We start from the raw sequence: 21,125 nt of genomic DNA, 5'->3' as shown, positions 1-21,125 counted from the left end.
GAGACAAAACTGAGGAAAAAGTGACAAGTTTCAGCTTGGTCAAACAAAAAAAAGGAAAGAGTAAAGAAGAGGGACCTTCGCTCACCGAGAGAGAGAAAATGAGGGGGTGAGGGATTACTGCAAGCACAAGGAGACAAGAAGGCCTTCCCTTTTTCTTTTGCTTGACTTGTACAAGATACACACGTCCAGAGAGTATCTTTCGCTTGATTCAAATATTCGCAAAATATTTTGAAAATTGGTTGAGATATCCACTTTCTTGATTGATTTGATTGACATAATATCTTTACAATGAATATTCTCTTGCGTGATATTTAAAATTCTGAAAGATATTGCGTTGAATCAATTATCATGTTTAGATAAATTTGCATCCTTAAATTACAATCATGTAGATATTTGCATGTTTAATTTAATTTTAGAATAATTTAATTTAGATTTGCATTCTATGATAGAATCTGCATATTTCAGCTAACTTTGATGTCTAAAATAATTCATCTTTAATATGTTAGGGATTAGGCAAACTTAAACCCTAAAATATGCAAGATAATTATCTTTACGTATAGTTTTATTTAGGGTCGTTTATTAATCCGAAAATAAAAAAAAATTAAAACAATCTTCCCATGTCATTTGCATGATAGGTTTAGATCATATAGAATCTGCATATTTTAACATTTTTACTAAATTGTATTATTAGGGATTACAAGGTGGGTTGGTCTTATACGGTGGCCAAATGTTACGTTGGGGTTTCACGTTTGAAAGGCAAAATCGAAAAATTGCACATTTAGTTGTTCCATGGTTAGGGCACATTCTTTTCTTTTTTTTCGTCAAAGGTTAGGACACATTCTAACGTAGCTACCAACTGCTTGGTGCCAAATATTAAAATCAAAACAGAAAATTTATTATATATGTTTGTCTAATGAAAAGATAGAAAAAATAAAACCGCCGCCCTAACTTGCTATCTTTCTTGAACTTAAATATCTTGGGGGGCAAAGATGGTTTTCAAGTACTTCAATAACATCATCGTCTCAAATTTTGCAAATTCCTTGGACTTCCCCAGAGAATGCCATGACACTGATGTATCTACTTTCATAAGGATTTGGTCTTCTACGCAAGTTTTCGCCGGCCGTCGGACCAGAATTCTCCCTTAATATAGATCTAGCTTCTTCGCTCGCTATTCGAAAATTGGATTTCGATAATCTCTAGCGGGGAGGAGGACATGAACTCCAAATGTGACGATATGTGCTCCATATAAAGAAGGGATTTTGTTAGTTAATCATTTACAAGTATCGAGCTTTAATTACTAGTGATGTTATATGATATTTATAACTTATTTTTTTTGCTATATGTTCATGTACAAAATTCATATGAAGACCTTCAAAAGAGCCGGCAGCCATCGCACTAACCTTGGAATCTCAAATCCTGGTCAGCAAAAGATTAGAAACTTGCATTATTAAGCCTAAGGAGAACAAATGTTTCATTCTTTTTGGTCCTTCTCGTTTCACTCTTTGTAAGAGCTGCCCCTTTTTTTCCACATAAACTCAATTTTGTCGACAAGACATATTCAAAGCTGGGACTTCTTCACGTCAGAGGCGAGAAAGCTTGGTCTGCTCCATGTTTGGTGTTCCTTTTGAATTCCGTACTCTCTCCCAAATTAACTATCAACCCCCGCAAGCTAGATAATTAAATAAGAAAAATATAAGTAAAGTGAAGGATTAATACTATGAAAAATATTAAATTAGTCTACTTTCCTTAACGGAGCATAAATTCATTATAGTTATATCAATTCAAGATTTTTATAATCAAAAACTTAGTTTAAGATAAATTTGTCACGGGTGTTAGTTTAGATTTTTTGTGGTCAAGAAAATAGTTTAACGTAAATTTATTACAAATATACCGGTTTCAATTAATTGATTGTGTAATCGCATGATAACCTTTGTTAGTGACTTAGGTTAAAATCAATTAACGTTGCTTGACGAAATTCATTTTTATGAAATAAAATGGTACCAAAAGGGCGTTAGAGTAATCTAGCGTAATCAAGTCCCCGGGCTTAGAATCTCTAGTTCATAGAAGTAATTTAGCTCTTCCATTAATTTACTTAGGTTTCTCATTGACCTACCAAAAACGATTAATAGAGACTCCAATTCAAATATCTTTGCATGTTAAGTTGCGATTTGGTATGGACTTGGAGAGTCCAAGTTAGGTTAGTTGAATAATTGACCTCATAATCCATTAGCCTAGAGTTTTCAAATTTTAGGTCGCGACAATTATAAACATAAAAAAAATGAAATTAAAATGAAAAATAAAAATTCAAATGGCATATCGAGTGGCCAATGTGCGGGTTGGGGATGGGCGGTCGCTCTCGGCTGCCGCTCGGCACTATAAGTGCCGAGCGGAGGTGGTCCGGTACTTCCTGCTGCTGACCGACACCTGATTTGGTAAATAAAAAAAGTCAACACCTGATTTGGTAAATATATTATTTTTTCCACCTGGTTTGGAAAAAACCCCGAACTTTTCCCCAAAAAATTAATTTGAGATGGCATAGCATAGTATCTAAGATGTTTTTTTGGAGTTACAGCTACAATTTTTGTACACGGTTTTTGTCGGAAATCTGATCTACTTATAGTTATAGGTGTTGCTGTGGAATTTTTTTGGGGCTTCATAAGAATTACAGATCCAATAAATAGGGCCCTGTTACTGAACTTTTTTGCAGAACGCGGTGTTTTGGAAATTGGTCAAAAGTGCTAGAATCCCAATGCGTTGAAGACAGCTTCTTAATATATGGAAAACGGCTTAAGTACACTCCAAGTGCCATAAGTTGTGTACGACGCTCACTTTAATGCCAAAACTTTCAAATCGATCACTTTAGTGCTAAGTTTTTGTAACTTCGATCACTGCAGTGCCAAAACTTTCAAAACGATCACTTAAGTGCCAACTTTTTTTAAAAACGATCATTTAAGTGCCAATGTTTTTAAGAAACGATCACTTTAGTGTCAAATTCACCAAGCCACGTCATCTCAAATATTAATAAAAAATACCACGTGTCGAATTTTCGGCAAGCCACGTTAGCTCTGGCACTAAAATGATCGTTTTTAAAAGAAGTTGGCACCGAAGTGATCGAAGTTATAAAAACTTAGCACTAAAGTGATCGATTTGAAAGTTTTGGCGCTAAAGTGAGCGCCGTACACAACTTATGGCACTTGGGGTGTACTTAAGCCTGTGGAAAACCATCCAAAAAGGATTTAATCTGCTGCATTGTATTTTGCCATATCAAAGTCTAGAGTGGGACAATACTACTTAGCTATTGCTTTGGCATGTAAGTTCATGTTTGACGACAAGTATGGAGGGGAAGTCAAATTTCAGTCCATTGACGTTTTCCATAAGCTCTCCTTTTCTATCAAATTAATATGATTGAAATAATCATAAAAATAATAATTTATCATGTATATATAAACATATGCATTTAATATATAACGTGACCCAACGTATCAAGAATTCTCTATTTTTTGAGAAGCGACATGTCAGCGTGTCGTGTCATGTCGGTGTCGATGCTACTTACATCGGTGGAGTTGACATGAATTTCCTATAAAGGCTGATTATCAAGCGCTATGGTAAGCTAAAAAGTACTATCCTCGTATGTGAATACTATGACATTAGAATGATCAACTCTAATATGGTCGTCCAAAATTTAATGTGCAGAAGCATTAGTTTATATGATCTAATGACTAGTACTTTTTAAAAAATCTTGAGTTTCTGGCCAATTTATTTATCTTACATGATCAGCTCACTCCATCAAGTTATGATGCATAAACTTTAGATTCGAACCACTAGATGGCGAGTGTCATCCTCATATTTAATATAACCAACTCACGGATATTGCATTTAATTCACAGAATCTACCACATCCAAACCTACTTATGTTATGAGTGTCACATGTTGTAGCTAGCGTTATTACATAAAAGGAGATGAATAGGTGATTTTCAAACTTGTTTTGTAAGTGATGCGGAATTAAAATAAACAAGCTCAGAGTTTAGTTCAGAATCCGATCAAGAACAAGATCCGAGACGACATCAGAGTCTGTCCGCACACAATTCAACTATCTACTATAATAATAAAGAGTTTAAGGGATAGAGAATTTGCATAGAGAGTTTATTGTAGTTCGGCTTTGTTCAAGCATACGTCTACTTTTTCACACCGATAGCCAATCAGCTGGATTCCACTAGTGAATAGCTCGGAGGTTACAACTTGATGAGAATTCTTGAGTCAAGAGACTTCCCTTCTAACACTCAATCAATATGAATAAAAACATCTAAATATCATAGTGTTAGGATCAAGAATGAATTGAGAATAGTGAAGCTTTCTTGAACTTTGAAATTTTGATTCAAGACTTTCATACTTTCTTCAGCCTTGAGGTCTCCTTTTACACTCCTCTACTTTCAAACTGGCCATTGCAAGGTCTCTCAGAGGATCACTCTCCGATCAACCCGTTGGACAAGATTGTATATAAAGGATTTCGTCGCTGTTGAGAAATAAGATTAGAATTCCCAGTTGATCCGATCGCCCATACAATCAACATCCGGGTTTCCAAAAGTAGAATTCTTCGTTAGGAAATATATCATATTCTTCATTAATCCATGTCCTTGATAGATATGCAATTGTCTTCATGATTGATAATCTTCAAGAACAAATCTAACACAATTTGCTAGCCATTGGATAATATAATAACTCAACATTAACATCTTGATTTTGTTTCATAATAATCTGTTCGTTGCATTTGAAATATTTCCTCAGAGCTCGAATTTACACGACATCATCCGAACTCCTGAAACAACATTTGAGTTTAACTTACACGACTAATACCTATATACCATTCCTCATCTCCTGAATGTATTAAGGACAATCTGTAAAACAAGCATTTCATTGCATTAACTCAGATGTTAAAAAATATGGATTGTTTTGTCAACTTCAAAATCAAATAAAGGTTTTTCTCAACACCATAAGCGTGGTAATCTCGCTAGGTTATGATCCTTGGCTGCGCCCTTGAGTCACCACCACCCGTGCCACTAAGTGGATTGCCGGTGATTGAGACTTGTTCGCAAATGGAGTTTCTTCTTACTAAAATTAGTAATTATGGACAACCTAGAAATTGTCTATTAAATATTTTTTTACTCCTTTCGGAGCAAGTAAATATGCTTGATCTTGTTGTTTCCGGAACTTCCTAATCGTCTAATTTACATAACAAGCTCGTTTAATAGATTATCTCGCCGTTTTATTATCTTATCGTTTCTCTTATGGAGATACAAAAAGTAGTGAATACATGTCACCAAGAATAGTTTGTAGTACTGCTAGACAACTTATTCATTTTTGGATTGTTTAGTCATAAAAAAGAAGAAGAAGAAATTTTGGGTGGCGGTTGTGTGATAACTAAAATTCTGGTTTGAATCATCGAATGAAATATTTCATGTCAATGCCTTTTAAGTTTTCTTCCCCAATGGTTTGGTTTGAACATCCAATATTCAGCTTAGGAGAAGAAGGCCCTAAACTTGGTCGTGTCCGGTTGTAAGACGTTGGATTGGATGGATTCTTTTAGTAATTTATGTGCATTTTTGTCCTTCATTAGTTTGCGGTCGCACTAATGTCCAATCCATTCAAGGATCAATTCTAGTCCAACAAAGAACAAATAATCGACCCATAAATCAAGATTCTTCTTGCTAAAGCGAAAGGACCGGAGGGTGCGGCGACTGGCATGAAAATCAAAGTGGAGGAAATGATGTCTCGATCACTTTCCCGATTAAGTCGATCATTGTCCCAAGATGCAATTAGACCCTCTAAAACTCTCTGGTGGAACACAAAAAAAGGTTTGGAAAGATAAAGGAAGAAAGAAGAGAGAGAGAGAGAGAGAGAGAGAGAGAGAGAGAGAGAGTTACAGACTATAGTTGTTGAGAAGTTGCTTTAAACATGCACCGATGGTTCTTTGGAGTTTTCAGTAGTTTAGATCTCATTTAATGCTTAGACGTACTAGTGTGGAGTGAAACTTAATGGCGCACATGCATACAAGTCCTTATTTCATGTAATTTTTCCATCGTGGGCCTTAGCTTCCAAGAATATCAGTATCGCTCCGCCAATGTCTGGTACGGGGGCTATAAAATGTTCCAACTTTAAGACACTGAATGGATCGTCCATTCGCGCCGTTCATGACCTTTCGATGTGAGATAGACTAGCCTCGTCATGATATTCACATCGAGCTCCCAAAGATCCCGAACCCAATAGCCGGAGTGAGATGCATACACTACCGGCTCTAATGAGGCCAAGTAACAATATCGCGTTAGGGAATATCAACGCGTACCAATAGGTCACTACTTACGGCCCGTTCCATTAAATCTAGTCATCATATGATTTCGAAAGCAAGCCAAACAAAGTGCCTTCATTTTAAAGGATGTATCTAACCATAAGTAGTGACCCAGCAATTTAATATTTTCGAGTTGCAAATTTTATCTTCGAATATATTATAACAAGTATAAGAGCTGGGATCCTTTCAATTTTGGAGAGATAACCTTGCCATGTAAAGTTACTCTTTAAATTTAACACCCCACATCCCCCCCTCCCCTCCTCAAAAACAAAAAAAAAATTGCTCCTTAAATGACTCAAACGCCCACACAACAAAATGCAAATCGCAAAAAACCGATCCTTTTCCCCATGGAAAAAGCTAGCATGACCGTCCCAACATTTCTTGGTGGGACGGTCAAATTCTGTCCACAAAAGCTTTTGATGAAACCGGATCACTTGCTGATCCGATTTCACCCTTTTGGCCTCTCCATTTTATTTTTTTAACTTTTATGTATTTTCATTTTAAGTTAAAATTAGAAGAAAAAATTATGACAAAGTGATCGTGCGGCCCGGTATAATCTCAAACGTAGACCCACTCACCATCACCGCATGTTTTGCATAAAACATTCATTAATTGAGAGATCGCGTGGCCATTTGATTTGCAACTTTTAAAATTGATTTGATTTGCATTCAAGAAAGAGCCAAGTATTTTCAATCATTGCTGGTACTTATTATAATTTTGTCTTCTAATTTTAGCTCGTAATAAACACACATAAAAAAAAAAAAAAAAAGAATGGGGAGTCCAAGTTTTAAACCACAAATTTCGTTTGTGGTTATAATTTGACCGTCCCACCATCAGAAATGGTGGGACGGTCATGCTAGCTCCATCGTTTCCCCACTCTCTCTTCACTCTCCCCCCCCCCCGCTTCCTCCCCCCACCCCCACATTCAGTCGCCGTCGGCCTCCCCTCCCCGTGCCATCTATGGTCGTCGTCGCATCCCCTACGTTCGCTCCGTCTCGCCCCGACGCCTGACACACCCCTCTCGTCTCAATCCCAAGCATAATGGGCTTATGCTAGCGTTAACTTTTTAACTATACAACATTATTTCGCTTCATATTATATGTTCCCTTCATCTCATACAAATAAGTTACATACACACAAATTAAAATTCTGTCGATGCATCCTAGCACTGTAACAAAAACCCTCCTGAAAATCCGACAGCAACCCTCTCTTCAAGTTAAGCCTCCGCAGGAATTTGAAAAACATCATTCAACGAAAACATAAAAAAAAAAAAAGATAAAAAAATATACCTTTAGCTTCAGCATGTCGGAGTACTGCGTGGTCCACGAGGTTCGAAGCGTTCTAGAAACGTAGAGACCGCATGAAACGGCACGACGCCTCGCAGCAAATTCAAGTTCTGACCTTCTCGTCACGCCTCCGTGCATCCGTAGAACGGACGGCTCTGTACATACTTCGACTCCATTTCTCTTCGCGTCGCGACAGCGCGTGCGGCCGGAGCGAGCTGGGTCGTCTGGCTTCCGGCACGTTTAAGGAAAGGTCTTCACGTGGGTTGTTCGTTTTCCCCACGTTGGGTCGAGCTTGGGACCTTCGCGTGACGCTGACGTCGAGACTCGAGCGACCGGGCTTTTTTCATCCGAGGAGAAAAAGAAGGCAAAAAGTGATGCGCAAGAGCCAAAAAGTCACGCCACTCCGTATGGTGTATGGACGATATGTTTGTGGGTTATCTATCCAGGATGGGATGGGAACTTCGACAAGTGACCATCTATATCAAGATGACAATGGAATTGCTTTTGGATAACTATCTCCTCTCCCTGCCTTTTACGACTTTTCTATGATCAAATGATTTTAAGCAGTATATACAGCCAAATCGAGATGTGCATCCATGTAACTTTGCATTCGGTACCGTTGTGAGGCTTCGATGTGGTGAACACAAGTTCCCTTAGCTCGCTCGCCGTCAATCGACCCACGCGGATTGCACATGTGTTTCCTTTCCCTTAGTTCGCCGTCAGTCGAGCCTCGGCCTACTTGCAAGAACCGTGGGAACTGAGCTGTCTCGTTGTATTAAGGTGTGTGGTAAGCTGAAGGAGCCGCCTCTTGAATCCTCAGAGGCAACCTCCAGAATTAGTTCCTACCTTCCTAGTGCCGTCATGGACCAACATGCCGACACGGACGGGATGTAAGTGCTATAAATTGTAGCCACCCAAAGGCCCATGTGAGATGGGAGAGCACTTGTGGCTTGATTCATACGTGCGACTCATCCTAACATAATTATCAAAAACGTCATAAAACTATTATAATTATGCTAATTTAATCCTAAGTTTTTTTTTTTTCCAATTGAGTCATAAACCTTTCGTATTTATGTCAATTCAGCCCATCCGGCAAATTTTGCTCGAAAATTGCTGATGTGGTGTGGCCGATGTTGATGAGGCATGGACGGTGTTGACGTGGACATTTTTGTATAACATTCTTTTTCAATCTTTTATTAAATCTTATCCTTTTTTATTTTTTATCTTTCTTTTATTTTTTTTCTTCCTTTTTCCTCTAGCCGATCGGATACCGGCAAGGCGTACCTCGACCCCATCGGCCACTAGCGAGGGTGAGCCTCTCCCGGTGGATGCGAGGTTGGCTTCGCCAAGGGGGGTGAGGCTCGTCCTCACCGGTGGCCGGAGGGGGCTCAACCTTGCCGGTCCTCGCCTTTGGGTGGTCACTGGACTCGGCGACCAGCTGGAGGAAGAAAAAAGAAAAAAAGGAAAGAGAAAATAAAAAAATCGAAAAAAAATACTAAAATGATATTAAACATTGTGCACGTTAGTGCCGGTTTAGCCATGTCATTAGCCGGATGAACTAAATTGGCACAAATACAAAATATTTATGATTTAGTTGACACAAAAATAAAGGTTCATAACTGACTTCACATAATTGCAACGGGTTTATGACTTTTTTTTGTGATTCTTCCTTCTATTAATCGTTAGGTCGGCTCAAGTGGATCGAATTGGGTCCTTGCAGATTCAGTTAACTACTAAGCTTGAAGTGAATTTAATGTTGGGGGGTTGTAATGCAATAAGGTTGTCAAACTAGAGACAAGGGGGACAGAGTCCATGAAGGGCTGTATGCTGTAATTAAGGCTTTCATCCACTTCATGTTAGCTTTTAGAGAGTAGTCTTTCCTCGGGGGATGAGATGATCATGATGATGTTCTATATCTATACCATGAAGATGAAAACACAACTTCACCTGATTTTTTATATTTCCTATTTTGCCCATAAAGATGGGTGATGAAAGGCAAACCCGTTCTGACTTTTTTTTTTTTTTTGCTCTTAATTGAGTGCAGATTATGCAAATTGGCCATTACCCCTTGCCATCTTCGTGTGTCTAACCTTTGATAAAGAGTGCCAAGGAGAAATGCTCAAGGACAAAATTGACATTAATTACCCAAAATTCAACCGAGGAACGTCACACAACCAGACATTTCTAACGGGATTTGTTTTCCTTCTTCTTCTTTTTTGGCTCTAAGCTCAGGTTGAGTTATAGCGCATTCAATCCAAATTAGTTGGAAGAAAAGACAACGACATTCTTATAATGAAATGTAGCAGAAAGATCGAATCTCCCTAACAAGTACCATAAGTAAATCTCGTCCAAATGTTTTGATCGCTTTTTATATCTCGTTAATGAGTTCGAAATGAATAAAAACGGTTAAACTTATCTAATTATATATGTAACGGAAGTTCGTGTTCAAATCATGACGGACCTCTTCTATTCATAATCGAATTGGAGATCACGTTCTTTAAATGCGCAGTGCGTGCACATTCGGTTGTAAGAGAAAGAAAGGGAGAATTTTCGCGTGTCTTGATTAAAATGCCTGAGGCTAAGATTGAACCGTCCAGCCGTCCGATTACGTCCACCACCGCGCGGCGCCACGCCATCATCCCGTGAGCCAGGCCCTCGTGGACCGCAAGAGCAGCCATCTCGTCCGCCATATCTCACTCATGACGTCATAATTGATGTGATCTCCTTGCCCCCATCACTTCTAATGTCATTGTATTTACTTGTTTATTCTTGCTTTTGAGAGTGCGGTTTGTACGGGCCGGATCACAAATCGAGATTCGCTAAAGCCTAATCAAGCTGCGTTGTTATAGCAAACATTTTGCTCACACATCGAAAAAATAAATCGCAATGATGCATGAAAAATTAAATCACTGGATGGATTAGGCTCCATTTATTTAGCGAAAAATAATCGCTCGCATCATTTAAAATAATCAACCAACGAAAACATTTGATTAACAATAATAATTTTTATTTGAGCATTTTCGTGGACGGCAAAATTTCGTCTCTATTTTGGACGGAGAAATTTCGTGAACGGCGAAATTTCTTTTTGCTCATTCATTTCTACGAGCGATATAACCGATTATTTTTAAGAAAATATTTTTCAAAATTCATGCACCCTTAGATAATAATTTCACGCACTAAATTCGGGTGGACTCAGTAGTAATCAGAAGCCGATCCATTCTATTGCTGGGGTACCTAAATTCAGGTGGGCATTCGGCAAGAGTGAATATCTTGAAAGCAGAAGTGGACCTAACGCATGTGATAGGTCGCCCAAGTGTTTCGATGACCAAGAACAAATGAAGGAAACATTTACCGCTTTAATCATTCACTCTCTTTTCGGAAATCGTGGTAACTAACATTTTTTTCGAAATTGAAACATTCCTCATAGAGCGTGCTCCGCTCCTTAACGTAAGGATGCACGGATCAGGCGCCGACACATACACGGTTCTTGACTTCGGCAAACGAGGGTCATTTCGCCGACGGACGAGAGCTTCTGCTTTCACGAACCACCTCGCATAGGGCGAAATTTCGCGACGACGCCGACGCGGTGCGATTATTTACCTGAAGGTTCAGAAGCTCGTAGCGAGACATCCTCCGAAACTTCTCCTTTTCCACCCTTTTCGTGTCTCACGATGGTTTTTACATTTGGAGTGGAAGACTTCTAAAGACGCTTTAGGGGAAAGAAAAAGGTTTTGTAGGGAAACGACAAATTTATGTACCGCGACGCGCTCTCAAATAGGTAACCATATATATATATATATATATATATATATATATATTGTAGATGGTTTTGTAGTCTTATGTGCGACCAAAGATTATATTTTGTTAATATCACGAAAAACTCTAAACTGATACTAATTTTTTTACCATAAAAAACCTCTAATTGGTATAATTGTGATAAATTTATCCTTCCGATAGTTTCCGTTAAATTTCACCGTCGAATCGCTGCGTTGGATGGCACGTAACAATTAACGAGTGTACCACTTTGGGGCTTTTACCCTCCGTTTGTTATAGGTATACTAGCTCGGAGTTTATCGTGGTAAATTTATCACAAGTTTACCAGTTTGTGATTTTTTATGGTAAGAAAATTAGTTTGCGACAAAATTTATTACAAGTGTACTAATTTGGAGTTTTTTGTGATCGAATATTTAGTTTTGGATAGATTTATCGTAAGGGTACCAGTTTGAGATTTATCGTGGTATTAATCTGTTATATTTCGCTACAACAGTTGGGTAAACCAAGTTATTTTCGATAGAATTAGGCAAATAAATTAGGAAGCTGGTAGCCCGACTATCCGACAAGATCGTCAATTGTTTCTGATCACACGATCTCCCAATCAATTAGTGCATTATACAAAATCACGCAAGGATAATATATAGATCTACGGTTGAGATTATATTATCGGACATCGCATCTTGTTAGAGAAGCGTTTCTCCGCAAATTATGCGGATACGAGACATAGACCTTGGAGCACAAGCTCTCGAGACTTCGTTTCCTCAACTGAACCCCCCAGGACTAAGACTTGCCACAAAAAAAGCTCTCCCCAAGACGAGCAGCTTCTTGGGTTGAAGTGGAACCCCCTCGCACAGGCGCACACAACCCTACTTCCATCGTTCACACCACGAACCCCGCGTTCCACGCTCGATCGACCCAACCCCACCACCAGCCCCGAAGACGGTGAGAGAGAGAGAGAGAGAGAGAGAGAGAGAGAGAGAGAGATCTATTTAACCCTTGGTTGGATTCGCAGAACACGCCCACCTCAGCGGAATCGCCATTAATAGGGCTCGAAGGTGATGGCCTCCGATTGACCACATTGTCTCGAGCACAGCCACAAGTCGGGCAAAAAGCGACACCTCCTCCATTGACAAGACTACCTCGCCAATCGCTGGCTACAGCCTCCCTTGTTTGTCTCTCCCACCACCTTCATCTCCGCCTCACAAGCCTTGTACGTAATTCTTGTCATCGATGATCTTTTCCTCTTTCTCTGTACCTATTATAAGACGGTAGGCACGCAACACGCTTGGAGCAAGTGTTAAGCGAGAACGATGCCTCCATCGCTGGCCCGGTGGCTCAGCCTCGTGGCCTTGATCTGGCTCCAGACCATCGCCGGGACGAACACCAACTTCCCGGCCTACTCGTCGCAGCTCAAGCAGATGCTCAACATCTCCCAGGTCCAGCTCAACAACCTCGCCTTCGCCTCCGACGCCGGCAAGCTCTTGGGGTGGTTCTCGGGCCTCGCCGCGGCACACCTCCCGCTCTGGCTCGTCCTCCTCGTCGGCGCGTTGCTCGGGCTCGTTGGGAACGGCGTCCAGTACCTCTTCGTGGCCGGCAAGGTCGCCTCTGTCTCGTACCCCGGGATGTTCCTCCTCGCCGTCCTCGCCGGGAACAGCATCTGCTGGATCAACACGGTGTGCTACGTGGTCGCCATCCGCAACTTCCCGCTCCACCGCCAGGTGGCTATCGGGCTCACCACCAGCTACCAAGGGCTGAGCGCCAGCTTCTACACGGATGTAGTTGACGCCGCGACGCGGCACGCCGGGACTGGAGCTAGAGCTGAAGCATATCTGCTTCTCAATTCAGTCCTGCCAATGGCCGTGTCGCTAGCCACCGCGCCTTTTGTTAGAGTCGTCAATGCGGACGGCCCGGGGGCAGGCAAAAATGCGCACGGCGGGTTCATAATCCTATTCATCATAACGATCGCAACTGGAATCTTCGCGGTGGTGAGTAGTATGGGGTCGGTGTCGGGAGCTATACCGGCAGTGTACAATGCAATGGGCATGGGCATCTTCCTCCTGATCCCCATCATTATACCGCTCGCGGAAGGCGTCAAGCACGTCCTCGCCCACAACGAGAAGAGGGTACACGACATCGTCGTGACCGAGCAAGAGAACGGCAAGCACGGCGGAGACGAGGGCGGGCTCCAGTGGGAGGCCCATCCCCAGGTTGGCAACCAAGAAGAGGCGGTTGCTGTGGTTCCCACAGGCGAGGAAGTGGCAATTAATAGCGCGAGAGAGGAGGTTGGAGCCAGAGCGATGGTGACGCGGGTCGAGTTCTGGCTCTACTTCTTTGTGTACCTGTTTGGGGCGACGCTCGGGATCGTGTTCCTCAACAACCTGGGGCAGATCGCCGAGTCCCGGGGGACCTCAAAGACGCCGTCGCTGGTCTCGCTCTCGTCGTCGTTCGGGTTCTTCGGCCGGTTGATCCCGTCTCTCTTCGACTACCTCTTCGAAAGGTACTTAAGACCGTGATTTCCCCATTGTTAAGTGCTTCAATTACTGTTGTTAAATTGTTAGCTAAGTGAACGAGCAAGAGCAACCGTGGAATTTGAACGTAAATGTCTTGCTTGCATCGGATGACCTAATATTTGCATTGCTCCAAGAAATTCGTCTTATGTATGTCGCTTTCTTGCATTCTGTGCGTCCACTTTTAGGTGAAAAAAAGTTGGTCCTTTCGTTCCAATTGTGGAGCGAGGATCAATGTTCCGCCTACATGTGAAAGGACACAAGCTTTCGGGACAACGTTCTTGAACGTCCTAAGACTTTAAGTCGTGGTCCAAAAGTTGGAAGTCATTAAGTGAACCGTTTCTTTTCTACCTGTTTTTTTTTTCAGGAGGAGGTACGTGGTGTCGAGGCCGGCAGCAATGGCGGCATTGATGGCGCCCATGGTCGGCGCCTACTTCCTGCTCCTCAACCACGCCCCGGCGGCGCTCTACGTGAGCACTGCCATCATCGGCGTCTGCACTGGGGCCATCACGTCCATCTCTGTGTCCACCACCACCGAGCTCTTCGGGACCAAGAACTTTGGCGTGAACCACAACGTCGTGGTCACCAACATCCCAATCGGGTCCTTCGTCTTTGGGTACGGCGCGGCGCTGCTCTACCGCCGCCGGCGAGGCGGCGACGCGAAGTGCATGGGAATGGACTGTTACAGCACGACGTTCGTGGTCTGGGGGTCTCTTTGCTTACTCGGGACTGCCCTAGCTTTAGTCTTGCACGCACGTACGCGAAAGTTCTATTCGAGAAATATAGAGAGGTAGTAGCTAACTCAGCAAATTCACTCTTCCATAAGAGTTAGGACACACTCCTTTTCTTTCATTTAGCGAAGTATTTTTGTTCAAGGAAGAAAATATTCCTGTACATGAATATAGGCTTATTGAGCGAGGAATCAGCATTTCATATTTCACCAAGTCCCATGTACAAGTTCATCGAAAGAAAAACATATCTGGTGATTTGTATTAACTAAAACGACGCGACATAAGATACTCGATTTGAAAGAACAGGCATGTGATCTTATCCGTCCATATGATTATACACAAAACAGTTAAGATGCTTAGTGCGAATCCAGCTTCATTAAAAAACCCACATAATAAATTATGAGCAAGATGGTATATCATTCATTTCGTTTTGACTACACTCACTTGTCGAGAGATAATTATTTGCACTTATACCTCACACCCACATCCGTAAAACAAAAATGATTGGATATATCGGATGACACGATCGATCGATTTCCACCCGTGAGAGCAAGGGAAATTTTCACTTTTTGTTAATTTGGGTATTAACCGATCTCCTTGCCCGTTAAGTATTGTTTTTTGGATGCTGCTGCTAATTTGAACAGAACAATTATTCTTTAGAAATTTACTAGCCTGACAGTTTAATAGTATTATCAATTATTTCTGACCACACGATACTTTATGCAAAACATGTATTGAAGGTATGTGGGTCTACAGTTGAGATTGTACAGTCCTGACGGCTGTCAGGAAAGCATCTCGGAGAAAGGACATGGGGTCAGGACCTGTGACTTGTGAGGTCACTGTGTGCCTTCACATTCCTTTCACTCCGCTAAGAATGCGGTTGGACTGGCCGATGTCATCGAGAACGAACCGGCCATGTCCTCCAAGAACTAATTAATAGGTGTAGTAGACTTTGTGCAACAGACGCAAAGCCTGTTCAAACTAAGGATGGCAAAACCACTTCTGCTGTAGATATGATGAAAGCCGTCCATGTTGCAGACATGGAACGTTTAGCTTACGAAGGACGTGACGTACCACCGGCGTAAGGAAGAGTTTCCTGCGCCTACTCTTCGTTCTTTGGAGCCGAAAGAAATTTATGGTGGGTGGTTCCGCCATTATTCGTCAGCAGAGGTGGGAGGTTGGCAGAGCGACCAGAAACGTCGGACGGTTCGTCTGGTCATGGTGGCATTTGCCCACCATTTATTCCTGCCTATTTTCTGTCGGAGTGTGGAGTGAATTTTCAATGTCTTTCCGTCGAATGTGGAGCTGAACGAGATTACGGTGCTTTCGCAATAATCCAGGAAGACGATTACAGAGATCTAGCTATCTAAATATCTATAAAATACCATGCGACAGGACTTTGGTCTGTACCGGCGGTCCTGGCTCATGATAGTTTTCATGTAGTTAGTGGGATCTGAACAAGTGACATATGATATCGTGAATTGAGAATCCCCTTAGACCCTACCAAACCACGTCATTCGTACAGGGCGTTTCGAGTGTTTTCTAGGGTTCCTATTTGAGAGTTGTGTGAGGAATACACTTGAGAGATTATTTGACGACATTGATGAACATCGATTGGATGCAATGCGGCGCTTGGGCATGAGAGAACTTTTTAACCTAAATTTGTAATTTCAGTTGATCATGGCAGAATCGTCGCCGTCGCTGCCGCTACCCCCATGAACTATGTTCCGATAACTTCTCACTATTGCCCGTCGAATTGACAAGACAGCAAAAACATGAGACGGCCGACGTGCGAAGGCAGGCGGTTGCCGTGTTTGTGAAGAAGCTTAATGTTGCCGGGTGGAGGTCGATGTCTTTTCTACGCGGTCGACGTCTCATATGATCTGATTCCGAGCTTTCGGATCCGGTTTGCCTTCAATCATAAGACTCTTCAAAAAGTGGGTCTTGGTCTCCCTCTTTAAACCGATCTTTCCCTGTAGAATGTTGGGTGTGAAGGACGAAGGAATCTAACTTCATTGACCCGGTAATGGAGAAACAGTAGTTTGATTACGCACTCATTTCTCGAACTTGCTCTTCACGAGTCTTAAAGTTGAGTCAAACTTCGTCTATCTGTCGACCGACTTTTAGTTCATAACCCTAATGGCCGGTGCACGCGCTCCGTGCCGATGCGATCCCGATGGAGGGAGGCAAAGACTCCGCGGCCGAAACGAGAAACTGTTCGAATGGACTGAAATGGGTAATGCAATAGATAGGAATCACCGTACGTGATGAGACCCCACAAATTTGAATGCGGTTCAGAACTATATTCATGAAATAACCACGATCAAGCATTAAAGTCTCGTTCTTTTTATCTAAGTCTCTTATCTGCTTAATCATCCACGATCGAGCACTAAACTCCCGATTTTTAAAAAGAAATAAAAAAAATATCTTGATAAAAATTTGGACCACAGTGATTGGTTGATCGCATTGATGACGGGTTCCTTCAAGTACACGTGTTTCCACCGTCTTTCGATTCAATTTTAATGAAAGTCACTGATTTTGCTCAAACTAGAAAAGCTAATAAATTAGCTTTAAACAGTTAAGAAAAATATTTTAGCAGATTGAAGATAGATCTTAAGGACCTACGTGAATACTTTAGGGTGTTTTTGCCAATAAATATAGTCGAGTTTCGAGTACAAATGAGGGGAAAAAAAAATTGAAGATAAATCACAGCAAAAAAATATCTCATCAAGTGGGTCCCTTTTTTCCGGGGGATTCCGACATTAAAAGTGAGCAACATATGGCAGGTGCGATGTTTAATGTAGCCGTCTGACGTCAGTATGACGATTGCATCGACTCACCCTGGGGAGGGCGAACGGGACATTTTCTTGTCGTGAACGAGGCTTTGACTCCTTTCAGTGGATTTAATTATTTTTTTTTTCTTGTCTCGTCTTCTTTGTCAAAATTTGAAAAATGATGCGAAGCCCGTCTAGTTTTTCTCACTTCATAATGATAGTGAAATTGAAATTCACGTTTTCGGCATGATTTCAACTAGTTCCCGATAATAAGTTCTCATCTTCGGGATCCGCCATCATTGAATTAGAGAAAAAGACACATGTCACGAGCGCACTTGATTGGGTATCGGAGGATTTTCGAAAATTTTGATCCGGAGGCAAACTATTATGGATCGGGGTTGTCTACACGAATCAAGAACTCGGACTTAACCAATTCATGACGTTTACGGAATGTTGCGGGGAATTCTAAATAGTTAGGTCTCCACACCCGAGTCAATCATTGAGTGTAAGTACAATATTTTAAGGGCAGTGGATCGTTCTAGCGAGAGATTAGATACACCTGTTTCGCATCCGAGACTCATTTTAACTAGTGTCTCGAGGACGTTACTTAAGTTAACTAAAATTAGAAATAACAATCATGGAAAAGGATTGTGCTCTCGAGAGAACAAGGAAACATGTCTCGCATTTGGGTCTCGAGTTCCAATTAAGTTAACTAAAGTTAGAAAAAACACTTTTGAGAGATTTTGGAAATCGAAGAAATACACACATTTTAGGGATGGTACTTACTTCAAATTAAAGCTTTGACATTTCATGGATTCGCGTCATGGATTCAAAATCTCATGAGAGAGAGGGAAAACAAAATGGCAAGCCGAGCCTCCTTGCCCAAACTTGTAAAATGTTGGTTCAATGATGGGCTACTAATGAAATGGGGTGTTATATTTGATTTATACGTGTTGACAGTTACTTTCAACAACCGTCGTCTAATATACGGAAAAATCCAAACGAAGTCCTAAATCCATTGTATGACGGCCAACTTAATCATAAATCATTTAATTTCGTCAATTATGTACTAAACGTTTTGACGATTTGCTAATGGAGTTTTTCCAATCAATTTTGACTAGAAATCGCTAACATGAATACCGGCCGTCTTAGTGATCTTCTTCTTCACAATGTCAAACGCAACAATACAAGCCAACACTAGCTGAATAACGCCAAACGCTTATCTATCCAATAATTCCCAACCAATTTGCTTCACCAACTCTGGCTTCTTTACAAATAGGGGTAAGTACAAATTCGTTTAATAAAGATAATCATCAATATGCATATTTCAGAAACCAAAATCCTTTCTATCAAATTTGTTGATTTGTACTTTTCCTTTTTCTATTGCTATCGATTTGCTTCCTCTCCACCAAACTTGGCTTTGATATCTATTGTTATTGAAAATAAACGATTGCCGATAAATAAACAAAATAAGAAAATAAATTGAACACCAGAATTGCATAATTCGGTTGTTATGACTACGTTTACGGGGAGACTAGCAGACGATCCCATTATAGGTCAAGTAATGCAATGGAAATTACAATCACACACGAGTCATTTAAACACTCTAGTGTTTTCCAGCTCCCAATTACATCCAATAATTCACACAGTATTTAGCACAATAGTTTCCCGTGAAATAATATATCAATCTTGTAAAGGAATTAATAATGTTACCACAAAATTTATTGGCTTCGATACTCACGGATTGCTCTAGGATGTAATTCACGAACAAGTCCCTTGATATATGCTCTTCACATTGAAAACACTTCTTATACATTGACAAGAGTTAGATCCAAAATAATAGTGGGTTCAATTAATACCTTAAGGACAATGATCATCATCACGCATTAAAACATCAAAGATTTATAGAGAAAATTGTCCAAAAAATCAAAAAGTATTCTATGGTGGCTAGTTCAGTCCTAAACTTTTTTTGAAACCAATTTAGTTTTCAATCTTTTAACAATTTGCCAATTTAGTCCTTCCGGCTAATTTTGATCAAAAATCTCTTATTTGATTGTCCAAGAAGTGTTGATCATCCTATGTGGTATGACCGGGTGACAGTTGGCACTAATGTGCGCAAAGCGTTTTGCATTTTTTTTCCTTTCTTTCTATTTTTGTTTCCTTCTTCCTCTTGTCGGTTGCCGGGCCTCGGCGATGGGCGACGACCAGCCCGAGGCAAGGTCAACCTCGCCGACCATTGGTGAGGGTGAACCTTGAACGCACTTGGCTAGGCATACGAGGTTGACCTCGCCTTGCCACCGGCGAGGCTCGACCTCTTCAAATTTGGTGAGGCTTAACCTTCGCCGTTGTTGGGTGAGGTCAACCTCACCCCCGCCCTAGCAAGGCTCGACCCTTGCCAGATTTGGAGAGGGCGAGGTCACTAACGGCCGACACCGACTAGACCGACACATCAATGATTTTCGAGCAAAATTGCCCACAAGAATAAATTGGCAAATCGTTAAAAGGTTTAGGACCAAATTTATAAATCATCATAAGGTTTAGGACTATAGGATTGGAATGTTAAGCTGTAAAAAAGATTAGGACCAAATTGACACAATCGAAAATTTTATGACTGAATTGATTGACGCATAATTGGTTTAGAATTTTCTGGACAATTTTGGACAATTTTCTCATACCTTAAGGACGTCATCACACATCAAAGCATCATAGAACTATAGATTACTACTCATATCTTTATCGATAATCAAATTTTCCCATCAGCCTGTCCAAAAACCAATACGCTAGGGCGCTCTGAAGGCACGATGGAACAAAGGTAGGTAATCAACGGACCACCGTCTAAATACCACTTTCCTGTTTTTTTTTTTTTTCCTCCCCCTTTTCCATCGAGCAACAAGAAAACAACCCGATGTTAGGCACGTTCTGATTATGATGTTTATATGCATACGAGGAAAAGATATCGTTTACGGCATCGTCGACCGTAAGATGCTGCCCTTACGTATGCGCTTGCATCGGATGATACTACGTTACATCACTCGAAGAAATTCGTCCTCTTTATGTCGCTTTCTTGCAGTTGGTCCGTCCACTCTCAGGTGAAAAAGGCAAGGCTCTTTTGTTTTGATGTTGGAGGGAGGATCAACGTTCCTACATGTGAATGGACGCAAACTTGAGGACAAAATTCTTAAACGTCCTGAGACTTGGAGGCATGGCCCAAAAGTTTAAGTCGCTAAGCGAAGAATCTCTTTTCAACCCAATTTTTTTGGGAGGAATCACGCAGTGTCGAGACCAGCACCGATGGCGGCATTCATGTCCCCTCAGCCCTGCCACGGCGGCGCTCTGCGTGAGCACTGCCATCGTCGGCATCTGTACCGGGGCCATCACGTCCATCTCTGAGACGACCACCAACGAGCTCTTCCTGACCTAGAACTTCGGCATGAACCGTAAAATCCCGATCTGGTCCTTTATTCTAGGGTACGCAGTGGTGCGGCGACGGGAAGTGCATGAGGATGGGGTTTTATAGTACGACGTTGGTCATTTGGTGGACGTCCTTGCTTACTTGGGACGGTCCTAGCTTTAGTCTTGTAAGGACGGATGCACAAGGTTCATTCAAAATGTATGAAGGGAAAGTACCTAAACCGAGCACATTCATTAGGTTCTTCCGTACAAGTTAGCATGTACTCCTTTTCCTATTATTATTGAGCGAGAAATTGGCA

General features: G+C 41.4%; 1 protein-coding gene across 1 annotated transcript; it reads left to right on the top strand.

Annotated features, from left to right (window-relative positions):
- Positions 1 to 12,232: 12,232 nt before the first annotated feature.
- LOC115736507 (protein NUCLEAR FUSION DEFECTIVE 4-like) lies at positions 12,233 to 14,874 on the top strand. Its single transcript, XM_048284190.1, has 2 exons — positions 12,233 to 13,900; positions 14,278 to 14,874. Exons 1-2 carry the CDS (start codon positions 12,714 to 12,716, stop codon positions 14,702 to 14,704), a joined length of 1,614 nt encoding a protein of 537 aa, XP_048140147.1. The 5' UTR covers positions 12,233 to 12,713; the 3' UTR covers positions 14,705 to 14,874.
- Positions 14,875 to 21,125: the final 6,251 nt, after the last annotated feature.

The sequence above is a fragment of the Rhodamnia argentea genome, chromosome 8 (assembly GCF_020921035.1).
Source record: "Rhodamnia argentea isolate NSW1041297 chromosome 8, ASM2092103v1, whole genome shotgun sequence".
Classification (NCBI taxonomy): Eukaryota; Viridiplantae; Streptophyta; class Magnoliopsida; order Myrtales; family Myrtaceae; genus Rhodamnia; species Rhodamnia argentea.
The sequence above is the reverse complement of the archived record's forward strand: the minus strand, read 5'-3'. Positions and strand labels throughout refer to the sequence as shown.

What these genes read in the sequence shown, in the direction of transcription:
- LOC115736507 (XM_048284190.1), top strand. Translation starts at nt 12,714, where the DNA reads ATGCCTCCATCGCTGGCCCGGTGGCTCAGCCTCGTGGCCTTGATCTGG. An exon ending in TTCGACTACCTCTTCGAAAG is followed by an intron (nt 13,901 to 14,277) that starts GTACTTAAGACC and finishes TTTTTTTTTCAG; the next exon opens with GAGGAGGTACGTGGTGTCGA.